Genomic DNA, 12,557 nt, shown 5'->3' with positions numbered 1-12,557 from the left:
GTCTTGTATTTAGCTCCATTCATCTACCTATCAACTCTGAGCAGCACCACCATCCCTGCTGAAGAAAAGCATCTCGAAAGCTAGATGCTGCCTCCACCATGTATCACTGTGGGGATGGTGTGTTCAGGGTTATTTGAGTTGTTTGTTGTCTACCACACATAGTGTTTTGCATGTAGGCCAGTTATGTCAATTTTGGGGTCTTCTGATCAGAACACCTTCTTATGCATGTTTGTTGTGATCCAACATGTGGAAACATTTTGACAAGCCACCTCCATGACTTTTGTGCTCTGTCCTTTTATCTAGTAATGTCCTCCAACAAACCTCTGAGGCCTTCACAGAAAACGTTTTGTACCACACATGATCTTTTGATTTAGTTTTACATAATCTATCTTTATTTTGTTTTTTCTTTGTTACATCTGTTCAGGATGTTTGCTCGCAGAAGGAAGCCAACGTACTGGGACTTTTCCGTCAACTGCACCGGCAGTGAAGCCCACTTGTCCAGCTGTAAACTGGGACAGATCTTAGCGTTGTCCAATGAGACGTGTGCTGGAGGAATGCCTGTGGTGGTGAGCTGTGTGCCTGGTAGAGCCTTCGCCCCTACGCCCATGACAGGATATAGGAAGGCCTTCAGACAAGAGGTAATGACTACAATGTCTCAGTGTAGCAAATCCTAAACTTATTAGGAATATCAGTGCATTGTATGGATTATGTGAGTTTGGTAAAATGGGTACTTGGACTTAGCAAATCTGCATGATTAAGAGGACAATTGACATTTTTTTCAAAGTGGGGTTCTTCAGAGAGCTTATGAGCAGGTAGCATCTCATCTGAATTACTGTCCTGCATTTAGGACAAGCATATGAAGTAATTATGTCTGATAATATATGTAATATAAAAAGTTTAAAAAAACAGCAACAAAAAAGATTCAATAATGACATATAGCTTTTTGGTACCAAAAAGCTGTCATTAAAATGATAAAAAATAAGTATTTTTCTTTCTCTCTAAAAATAAATCTGAGCCTTAGAAAGCCCTAAAATTAGAAGAGAAAAAAGAATAGTTGTCCTAAAGGTTTAACGATAGCTAGGGGTATGTGCTAACAAAATCCCATTACACAAGATCTTGTTATATTAAATTTGCAATAATTGTCATCAAAGTGAAGTCTATGTCATGAAGCGCTATTCAGTTGCTGTCAGGTTGTGACTTTGTCTGCTCAAATAGGTCTAGGCTGTTATTATGAGGTTCAAATATGAAGGTGTGTCCTTTAAACCTGACACTGTTGTATTTCTGTTATAAAACTCTAGTTGTGTAGCAAGAAAGGACGGACGTCTTGTGTTGCTCTTTTGTGTTGACAGAGTTGGCTAATAAAGATGTTATCGTCCTAATCAACATCACACGGTTCCAAAAGCACCAAAGAAGCCTCCACCACATTTAAATTATTTGCATCTCTGCAATATTGGTGCTTGTTAGAAAAAAGACAAAGACATACAAGTTATGTGTAAGCACTTTGAAAATATACTAGCCACTAACGACGCTAAAGAAATGTGAATTCCAAAGAAATTGATTGAAAAATCAAAACCTTTATTAAGAAACAATTTGGTACTTTAGGTGGTACTGGACACCTTGAGTCTTTTCCTTATATTCTAGCATTAATTTAGAGTCCTTTCTTTGTTTACTTTAAAATATCTACTGTATGAAACCCTGCTGACTCAGATTTTACACCAATATGCTGAATTCTGTCAGAATAATTAGATTTTTTATGTGACTCAATAGTTTTGCCTAAAAATAATTAGTCTTGATTTGAACTGATTAGTTTTTGAAAGAACAGTAGACAGAAATGTTCCTCCATCCAGTTTCAGCCTCAGGTCCTGAGTCAACACCATCTTAGAGTCTTGTGAACACCACATGTGAGTCAGGCAGGTCTTGCATTACCCACTAGTGACCAGTGTGGTCACATGCATGCAGTGGGAGCAGTGGGAGCAGATGACTGCTCCCACTGCTGGTTTAACATCTGGTAGAAAACTTGCAGCCAAAGGAGAGGAAGTGGGCTCAGTGTTTGCTGAGTTTTTAGTTCTGTGTAGGTGTAATGCCTGCAGATCTATAACTAAATTCCTTTTGTACTAAAATGCTTTTTACCCACAAGTTGTTTTATTGATTCAAAGTTTACTTTTGTGGGAATTTCCCCTCAGATCACTGTTGGCTCTGCAATCGTTGACCTCTACACTGAGAAGAAGAGGGAAACTTATTTCCTATCTGGGAATTTCAGTGGTTCTATTACTCACATATTCCTTTTTTTTTTTACCGTGTCCTGTCCAGCAGAGTATCGCTCAGAATTGTTGTCTGAGTGCCAAGAAATTGACAACAGATTTACTTTCACAGGCGGAGCATCACAGCTAATGCTTTAAAGCTCTGCTTGATATTTATAAAATAAACTTTATTATAAACTTCTTTGGGAATATTTCAATTGTTACGGACACGGAGACTGAAATGAGAAGGAAAACGGAAGCTTGAAAAAGAGAGAGATGGGGAAAAAGGGGAGAAAAAAAGGAAAGAGTGGAGGAGAGAAAGAACGATGGAGAGAATAAAAGATTACACCCTGCTTGCTTATACACCTGCAGATGTTAACAAATAAACAATGTTTAACAAAATAGTACACGGTATTTATGAATGTAAAATGTACTTAGTGAGAGGTGCAGCCCAATATAAAACATCTGTGTATCTGTCAACACCTGAAGCTCAACACCTGTGAGTATGAGTGTGGACGCGCTTTGCATACTAGGTTTCTCCACAAAAATATGCAATAGGGAGTTTGAGGACCCACCTGCCCCGTGGTCCCCGGGCGGACACTGAGGATATCCGAACTACAGACATTCAAAGGCCCCCCAAAGCACAGGAACCCCAGGAGAACCACCGCCGGGACTACCACAACCCCCCCAGAGAACAGCAGTCGAGAGTCCCAGGGGAGCCACCCAGCAGCGACAATGCAGAAGCCCCAGGGAGCCGCAGCGACGAGCCCACAGGCCCCACCGGCAACCGTCCACGCCCGAGCACATCCAGCCATGGACCCAGAGACCCAAGACCCCGGGACACACCACCCCCCAAGCAGAGGCCCGACAGAGCCCAGGGGGCCAGGCCCCGGCAAGCAGCCACCGGGAGTGAGCCAGTACACACCAAAGCACCCAGCCCCAGACACCGAGAACCCCAAGTACACCAGCGGGCAGAGACTCCAACCACCGGCAGGTAGTATGGCGGGGAGGAAATAGGCCCCCAAAAAGATGGGGGGGCCTAAGCTGATCCAGGAGAGGGAGCAGTCCAAGACCCAACCTGTCACAAAGAAAAGATCCCGGCCCGGCCTGGCCCCCACCCCAAACCCAGTCCCCAACAACCCCCATCCACCTCCGGAGAGGGGGCTATGTACTAAAGAGGGGTCCACATGGCCCAAACCAGCCCATCAACCAGAGTCTCTTCAGGACGGAGCAGTCCTGACCCCCCAATGAGCTCCGATCCCAACCCCATGAGTCTCCCACCCCCAGTGAACCCCAACATGAACCTCCCCACAGGGCCACCCCCAACAAGGACACCAATATCGAACCCCCCCGAACCCAAACGCCACGAATCCCCTCCCCCACAGGGGAACACCCCCACAGGTGAACTCCATAGCCGAGAGACCGATGAAGCCACACCCACCCAGCGCAATCTCAACACCTAGCCCCGTTCTAAGCACCCCTGCCGCACCACACAGCGTGCCGCAACGGCAAGGCAAGGGCCTCGCGCAACCCGACCCACCGGTGCAACAGGGCAGACCCCACCAAGCACCGCACCCACAACAGGACCCCCGACCCCGCAGCATGACAGGACAAACTCACCCACCCAGTACCCGGGGCCAGTGTCCCCCACCATGCCCCCACAATACCCCCGTCGGCCACAAAAAAAAAAGAAACTACATCTCTGCCACTGCAACGACGGCCCAGGGAGAAACACTATCCAGCCCAGCTCCACCCTCGCCGCCCAGCCGATCCAAACGCCGGTGACCCCACATCCCAGAAGTGGATACAACCCCTCCACCCAACAGGCTGCAACCCCTCCATGGCCTGCATGGCCCAGGTACCTGGGCCATGCAGGCCAATCGCTCCAGGCCAAGCACAACCCACCAGATGCCCCAGTGCAGTCACAAGATGTGTCCCACCTACCCAACCGCCAGCCGCAGCCCGGCGCCCGACCATAGGCCGGAACCACAGAAGGATGCAGTGGAAGAAGGCCACGACAGCAACAGTTACCAGGCACCCCGCCAACCCCACCCCCAAACCCCGGGGGATCCCCAGCCCGCCGGCCACCCACGGCCCATCAAGCAGTCCAGCCGGCCAGCCCCTCCACCGAAGCGGTGCCACATCCCAATCAATGCCGGCTAAGTCCCCCCTACCAGTGCCCTCAGAAGTCACCGAATTAGTAAATGTGAGTGATCTCAGTTTAAATCCAGCTGTTCTATAAAAGGTCTTAGAGGTTGATTTGTGAACTTCAGAGCATGAACAAGATCACGAAGACCAAGGAACACAGCAGACAGGTCAGGCGGAATTTATGGAGAAGCTTAAAGCATAGTTAGATGATAAAATTTTACCCTAAGCTTGAAATCTGTGACAAGGTTTTATAACTGATGTTTTTAGACAATCTCTATCCAATCTGACTGAATTTGATCTCGGAATGGACAAAATCCTAGTCTCTAGAGAGACATACCAAAAGTTATTTGGAGCTGTAAATTATGCAAAAGGTGGTTCTACAAACAATTGACCTTTGAAAGGCTAAACACAAATGCTCACCTGACTTTTGAAGGTTTTCGTTTGCAAAAACAAATGAACATGGATCACTCTCCTTCCACTTGACATTTATGCCCCTTTTCAATTGAATGTTCCAGCTCCGCAGGTCTCTACCGCTTACACTCACCCTGCAAAACCACTGACTGTTGACTGTGGTGAAGTTAGTTTTAGGTTAGATATTGGACATTCCTCCCGTTTGACCCGATGCAGGCAGTCTGATTACGGGCATCTGCTCTCTGCCGGCTCCATCCTCCCGCAGACGCTGCTTCGCTTAAGCACAGTCAATAAATTTCCAAACCAAATACGCGGTTTCATTGTGGGTTTTTTTTTGTGAGTTTTGGGTCAAATGTTTGTGCATCTGAAAAGATTATTTTATGTGTGATCAGCTGGTTTGGGATATTATTAAATACAGTGCCCCGCCTGCATACAATTTAGAAAGCTGACATGATGTCCTTCTTCTTCTCATGTAGTCCCTACTCTGTTCCAATCGTACCTGCTCACGAGCAGGGACCAAAAAACTAGGTACCGGTACAGAAAAACACTAATGGAAACACTCGTAAAATGGGTTGAGTGGAGTGGAGCCGGACTAAAGGAGCCCGTGGAAAAGGAGCATCATGCTCTACTTTCCATTGGTCTGTTATTGAAAATCCCACTGAAATACTTTGAAGTTGGTGGTTGTAACATAACAGGTTGTGAAAAGGTTTAAGGAGTGTGAATACCTATATAAGGGACTGTTTCGCTATCCAGAGCTCACCTTTCATTCTCCTTTGAGACAGAGAGTTGTAAACAGAGATTATTGTGAGTTAAACTAATTTAAAATCAGTCACAGTTATTGCAGCGGCCTTTGAAGTAATTTCATTTGTGATAGACTGGAATTGCTATGAAGAATTCTAACATTGCTTCCAGCTTTATAGGCCTTCCTCTTAAACTTCCTCTCCTACTGTTGGGAGGTTTTAACTGCCTCCTCAACTAATTAAAAAAGCATGAGTGTCAGTCTGAATGTTATATTTGCAAACTTTTAACTAGTATTCATGCTGTAAGTGGAAAATTAACAGCTTTACAAGCTTTAGAAGACTTACAGTGACATTGTTACACTTTCTAACTTTATTACTTTTAAACCGCTGTCCAAAGCATTATCACTGCAGCTGTGCAACAACCTTAAAGATACTATACAGTGGTGTATTTTGTTTTAACTATTAAATGTACTATGACAATAAAAAACACAGCTTGCAAACTGCAAACTTTGCTTTGTGTGTTATGGGACTGTGATGTCATAAGAGGCACATGATTGGGCTGATTAGCAGTCATTGTGAAACATGGAAGACAAGCAGCTTTTCACAGGCTTTGGCAGATTCTGAAGCATTTAAGTCACATTTGAGATGCAAGGGGTTTAACCTTACATGTTTGAGCGAGAGTCTGACTTTGATGATTCCCAAACAATGAACACTACACGGTGGATAAAGAAGCTAAAGCTCACATTAAAGATTGTGATCAGCATCAGAACTATACCTGGTACAAGGTACCAGGTATCTGTCTGAATTCCTGTCTATCTTCTTCCATCTGATTGCTGTTTGTGCATATTCACTGCTCGTAAAATGAGTAAATTTTGTATTTTCTTTCTATAACCTTAAATAGTTACAAGATTTGCCAAGACTGTGGCACTGCATGCAGTCTGAATTTATACTACTCAATCTTACCCAAACAACTTCTCTGTTTTTAACCTCTAAGAAATGGGATTTTATTCCACCTTCCCTCCCAGTGGTGTTCATCACTGAGGATTGTTCATAATAAAATGTGGCCATTGTGGTCTCCTTCAGCCCTTTTCATAAACCGTTCCCATGTGTTCCATGTGTTAACAAATTTCCAATTCAGTGTTCCCGTGTACAGCTTAAATGTTTTGTTGCAGTCAGGATAAACGTAGAAATTAAGAACATGTGATCAAACAGGAAAACCAACACAAAGACATGCTTAATAATGTCCTTTTGCTCTGATCAGTCGCCTTATGTGATGTCACCAGAAGAATGTGGAAGCTTGTTTTTGAATGGGCAGATTTTACCGTGTTTAAAGGATGATTTTAGTGAAAAGAAATAGAAAAACAGACCATGACATGTTATATAATTGATCAATTGTATCTAAGTGAGTTTTACTGATTTTGCACAAAACTCTGACTCATTGCTATATATTCCCAAATTTACTCGGAACCTCAGGTCTGAAAGAAATGTTGTAGGTTCTTGAGAAGTTCTGGGAAAGAAAGATTCAGTTAGATATTGTTCAAACACAGCAACTAATATGTTCAAGGTTGAACCAACACTGTGATTATGCAATGGTATTATTAAAATATTGGCCAGTATGTACATATTCCACACAAAGACTTCTGGGTTGAGATAACAAACAGAATCGAGTCTGATTTAACTCGGCAGCTAATGTGTTTACTTGCAAAATGAAACAGATACACCTCATGCTAAGAACTGATGGAAGATCTACTTGTTCTGGAAACAAGAAGCCATCCACTCTGCTGCCTCAACTTTCTCGTTGCAAGGGAGGAAAATGATGTTCCAAACGTTTTTATGGAAAGATAACCAGAATAACCAAAATATGCGACTTGCTCCTTTAAAAGTTTGGTTACTTCTGCTTTAATGGTAGTTCCTCCTCACACCGTGTGTTTGCAATTTTCAGCAACCATTGGTTCGCCTCCGTGGTGGAGCCATCGTGGGTGAGGGCCGAGTGGAGATACTGAAAAATGGAGAATGGGGCACCATATGTGATGACAAATGGAACCTACTGTCTGCCACTGTGGTGTGTCGCGAGCTGGGCTTTGGTTCAGCTAAGGAAGCACTGTCTGGAGGACAACTTGGACAAGGTATAAATTATACATACAGTACATTTCTTTCTTAATTTTTTGTCAGATGAATCCTTTCTCCTCCACTGTTTGATGCACATTGAAATTAAGTGTTATTACAACCGGTAATTATGGTCTAAAGAAACATGTGGCCAACAGAAGGCCACAAGAACCCAGACACCCTTGCAAACTAGAAAATACACCTGTAACTATCCCATAATAATAAACTAAGAATGATAGTTTTTACTGCTGGAACAACTCTCTGTCTGTAATTTCCTACATGCTATCACTTTCCTTGTCAAGTAAAAACCACATCTCACAAACGTTTCAGGAAGTGATTCTGTCTTTTTATTGCTATACCATATGCAGATTTTCATAGGGTCGTGACCTCACAGATTTTATGTGAGCTAAATTTCCTAGCAGTTTTCTAGTTCTTATTGCAGTGAATATTGTTGCTGTTCTGCTTTTTATTGGTACACAGTATTTAGTAGGCTGGATGTTTGGGTACAGCCTGCAGTCAGCTGTCCTTTGGTTTCACCCCTTGACTGTATCTGTCCAGTAGAGAAAGTAGAAAGCAAATGTGTCTCTAACAGTGAGCCAGTAACTGGCAGATAGAAGAAGGTCTCTTTTGTTTTATGCTCGGGGTTAGGCTGATTGTGTAACTACTGAAACAGAAGTAATCAAGTCAAATTGGACAAAGTGGTTCATGTCCCTGCCTGTCATGGGGGACACTGGGGTTTGATCGCTGACAGAGGTTATAGTATAATTCTGGGTGTATTTAATTATCAGGCACAAATAGCTTAGATTTAGTTAATTTACACTCTATCACATTTTGAGACTTCAAGCATTATCTATTCATATATTTCTGGGTTTCCAGGAATCCTTGGCCACATACATGGCAGTTACTAAATAAAGGAGATTTTTTTTTAATTTGTTTTATAATATATTGTTTTTTACATTGATGCGGTCACCAATGTCACCTGACTATGCTGCACCTCTAATTTAATTAATCTGACTTGTTGATAACCACACAGTATGTTCAAACATAAATTTCATTTATCCTGGGTTTTATTCTACTTTACTAGAATTGATTGTTTTTCCTGATTGGTTCTTATAGCCTATAGTCTGGTAACCTTTTCTGAAGTTTTGGTGATGTATGAACCTGTATGCTTTCCTTGCCTTTTGCTTTGTTGCTGACAATTATTGGAACAATAAAGCATTTTTTATTCTATTCTGTTCTGTGTTAAGTACACTTAATTAATACAAATGCAGTTGACATAGCAGTTAATTCTAGGGAGGCTGAGAAATGCCATCCACCTGTAGTTGGACTCGGCCTCCGGTCCCCCTTCTTATGAAGAGAGGAACACCACCCCGCTCTGCCAGTCCAGAGCCACTGTGTCAGCCACAGTGGCTGACAGCCAGAAGCGTGTCAGCCACACAACATCCAGAGACTTGAGGTTCTCAAAGCGGATCTCATCCACCCTGCCACTGTGGAGCTTTTTAACCACCTATGTGACTTCAGCCTGGGTGATGAAAGAGACCAACTCCGAGTCCCCAGTCTCTGCTTCCACCAGGGAAGGCGTGATGGTAGGATTGAGTTGCTCCTCGAAGTACTCCTTCCACCGCCCGATAATGTCCCCAGTCGAGGTCAGCAGCTTCCCACCCCCACTGTAAACAGTGTTGGCGAAGCACTGCTTCCCTCTCCTGAGGCGCCGGATGTTTTCAAAGCCGACCATTAGTCCTTGTCCATGGCCTCATCAGTCTCTTCCCAGGCCCGTGTTTTTGCCTCTGCACACCGCCCGGGCCGCGGCACGCTTGGCCTCACGGTACCCATCAGCCGCCTCAGGAATCCCACAAGCCAACCACAGCCGATAGGACTCCTTTTTCAGCTTGACTGTATCCCTGACTGCCGGTGTCCACCACAGGGTTCGGGGATTGCCGCCACAACAGGCACCGCATCTCTTATTCGGGCCAAGCCCGAACAAGAGATGCAAGGCCATCCCCTAGTGGGCCCACCACCTGCAGGGGGACCCATGAAGGACCAAATGCAAAGAGGATCTGAGAGCGGAGATCCCTGTTCTCCGGATGCTTAAACTGGCTCTAGGGACGTGGAATGTCACCTCGCTGGGGGATGGAGCAGTTTTAGAACACCTTTCTCATTTAATGGTTTTCTTTATGTTTATGACTATTTACATTGTACGTAGGTTCTCAATGAAGGCATCAAAGCAGTGAATGAACACATATGCAATTATGTAGCAAACAAAAAATTGTGAACTGACTTTAAAAATGTTATATTTTAGAATCCTTCAAGTAGCTGCCCTTAGCTGTAATGACTGAAATATTAATTTCTGGGAAGTTCTTTCAAGACTCATTGGAAAACCATTTCAGGTGACCACCTCATGAAGCTCGTGGAGAGAATGCCAAGAGATCAAACCAGTCATCAGAGCAAAGGGTGGCTATTTTGTAAAAATCTATAATATGAAAATATTTAGAGTTATTTCACACTTTTAGTTTACTATATAATTCCATGTGTGTTTATTCACAGGTTAGTTGTCTCTGATGAGAATCTCCAATATAAATAGTCATGAAAATAAAGAGACCAATTAAGTGAGAATCATCATATTTGCTCATCATTTTGTTAAGTCCTTGCATTTCATCAAGTATGTATTGCCTTCAAGTGAAACTACAGTAGTTATTGATATTTTGTTCAAACAAATAAAATTATCCTCCTCAGTTAAATGTGGGTGAGGTGCCTGATGCTCCAGCAGTTGTATTTTGATTAGTGTTTTCTGCATCTGCATTTTTGGTATTACTTTTTGATTACAGAAACTGAGCATTGGATCAGTTAAAATGATGTCTTTAAATGCATCGGACTGGGGCTGCGATATAGCAGAGACTCTTCAGCTACCAATGAACACAAAGGTGTTAAACGTTTGATGGGCCAAACACCATGCAAATATTTATCGTGCGGATTTAGTTGTTTGTATAAAGTCCATAATGAAATACCAGAGTTTCATAAGATCTACAATGTTGTTGTGAAAGATGAGAGGTTACTGTTGGTTACTTTTGAACTGCAAACATTGTGTCTGAATGAGCATTTCAATGTTTTTCAAGTTCTGTGTACAAGAGATGGACCTCATGTCATTTATGTTGAAGAGCTTTTCTGTTCCAAAGCTTTTGATTTACAGGTGTCATACAGTCATGGCGATGCCAGTTTTTATACTGTTTCCTGTGAACAGTAAAGGTGCTGTTAAAATACTGATTTCTGATCTATTTATTGTACTTTTTAAAAACCTAGCACTGCATAATGACTGTAATACAGTTAGGTGTAATATAGTAAGTGAAATAAAGTTTAATTTGGTTATATTTATAATTGTATTTAGAGATAAAAATATTTTTAAGAGTAAACTTTCACATTTTTGGGAATAAAATTCAATAATATCAGAAGTAACCATTTTTGTGTATTCAGAGCAATATTTGACATAATTACATTCTACTCTGAGTAAAAATCTTAACCTATTTGAATTAAAATTCAGTTCCACTCCAAGTAAATTCTTTTCTCATTGGAGTATAATTACGCCAGAGTAAAAAAAAAAATTAAACAACACTGAGGACATTATCATCATGTGGATTAAAACATATAGACCAAATAGAGTAAATTTTACTCTGTAAGTTCAAGTCTGCTGTGTGAGTAAATTGTACTCTTTCATTTAGACTGCGACCAAATTTTGTCTTTTTTTAGAGTAAAAGTTGCTTCTATTTGAGTAAAATTTACTCAGTGGTTTTACCTGTGTACATTCTCCTTCTGCACATGCGGGTTGCTCTGTGGTCGTCAACTGTTCAGAGTGAATTCTGATGGCGGTTGCATTTAATTATTATATTATAATAATCATTATTAAAATTATTATTTTTTTAATGGTTTTTCAGCCAAAAATCGGATGTGAGCATCAATACCTGCAGTGTGAACGTAATGTATTCTGAAAGGTGACATTTTTAAAAAGTTGTCTGGGGGCTGGGTTATGCTTTTAGATCTAGTTAAGTTTCACTTTAAGTACCAAAAACAAATGGTGGTGTTGAAAGTTTTTTTGTTGAGGACGTATAGTTTAAGTTTTTTAAAATTAAATCACAAACTTTTAAACCTGAAAAACTGATCACCTCTCAATGCTTGTGTGTTTCTCAGGTATGGGGCCCGTGCATATGAATGAAGTGCAGTGCTCAGGATTTGAGAAGTCCATAACTGAGTGTTCCTTAAACAAGGAGGCTCTTGGCTGCAGCCATGAGGAGGATGCAGCCGTCAGATGTAACGTTCCAGCCATGGGCTTCGAGCAGAGGGTCAGAAACATGATCTAATTAGGGATTTACTAGTTTGTCTCTCAGCAGTTAATGTTGATGATTGTCTGCTTACTGAATCTATTAACATGAAATGTGTCCTGGACCACTAACATAAAAAAACTTGCTTTCTCTTTATTAGAATCAGCTTTATTCGCCAAATTTGTAACACAAACAAGGAACGTGACATCTGTTCCACCTTGTTCTCAATGAAGACATATTAAATTTAAATAGATAAGAAGGGAAGGAAAAACCAAAGTTTTTTTGTGAAATGTGTATATTTAAATGCTGTGTTTTTACAAAACCGAAAACATGATTGAATTAGTCCAAAAATGCATGGTAGCAATCTGGGCACTCTGACTGTTAAGTGTTCATCAGAGAAACAGCCTGGGGGAAAAAAACTGTCTCTGTGGCACCTGGTTTTTGGACGAAGACTGAATTATGGCAGAGCAAAAGATGACCAGCAGCTCCTGTGGCAGGTTGTGCTTCTTGAGTTTCCACAGGAAGTACAGTCTCTCCTGGGCCTTCTTCCAAACCGTGTCTATGAGGGAGGACCATCTCAGGTCTCATGAAACGGTGGTTCC

The 12,557-nt window shown here is 42.1% G+C and overlaps 1 protein-coding gene across 1 annotated transcript in view; it reads left to right on the top strand.

The window, feature by feature from the left end:
- loxl2b (lysyl oxidase-like 2b) overlaps positions 1 to 12,557 on the top strand; it is an 89,689-nt gene that overhangs the window by 55,763 nt on the left and 21,369 nt on the right. The window contains exons 5-7 of the mRNA XM_047382030.1: positions 425 to 638; positions 7,482 to 7,665; positions 11,825 to 11,976. Of these exons, the coding sequence (XP_047237986.1) occupies positions 425 to 638; positions 7,482 to 7,665; positions 11,825 to 11,976 (550 nt within the window). The remainder of the gene's footprint in view (positions 1 to 424; positions 639 to 7,481; positions 7,666 to 11,824; positions 11,977 to 12,557) is intronic.

Source organism: Girardinichthys multiradiatus, chromosome 12 (genome assembly GCF_021462225.1).
Source record: "Girardinichthys multiradiatus isolate DD_20200921_A chromosome 12, DD_fGirMul_XY1, whole genome shotgun sequence".
In the NCBI taxonomy this organism is placed as follows: Eukaryota; Metazoa; Chordata; class Actinopteri; order Cyprinodontiformes; family Goodeidae; genus Girardinichthys; species Girardinichthys multiradiatus.
This window is presented reverse-complemented; position numbering and strand designations above follow the sequence as displayed.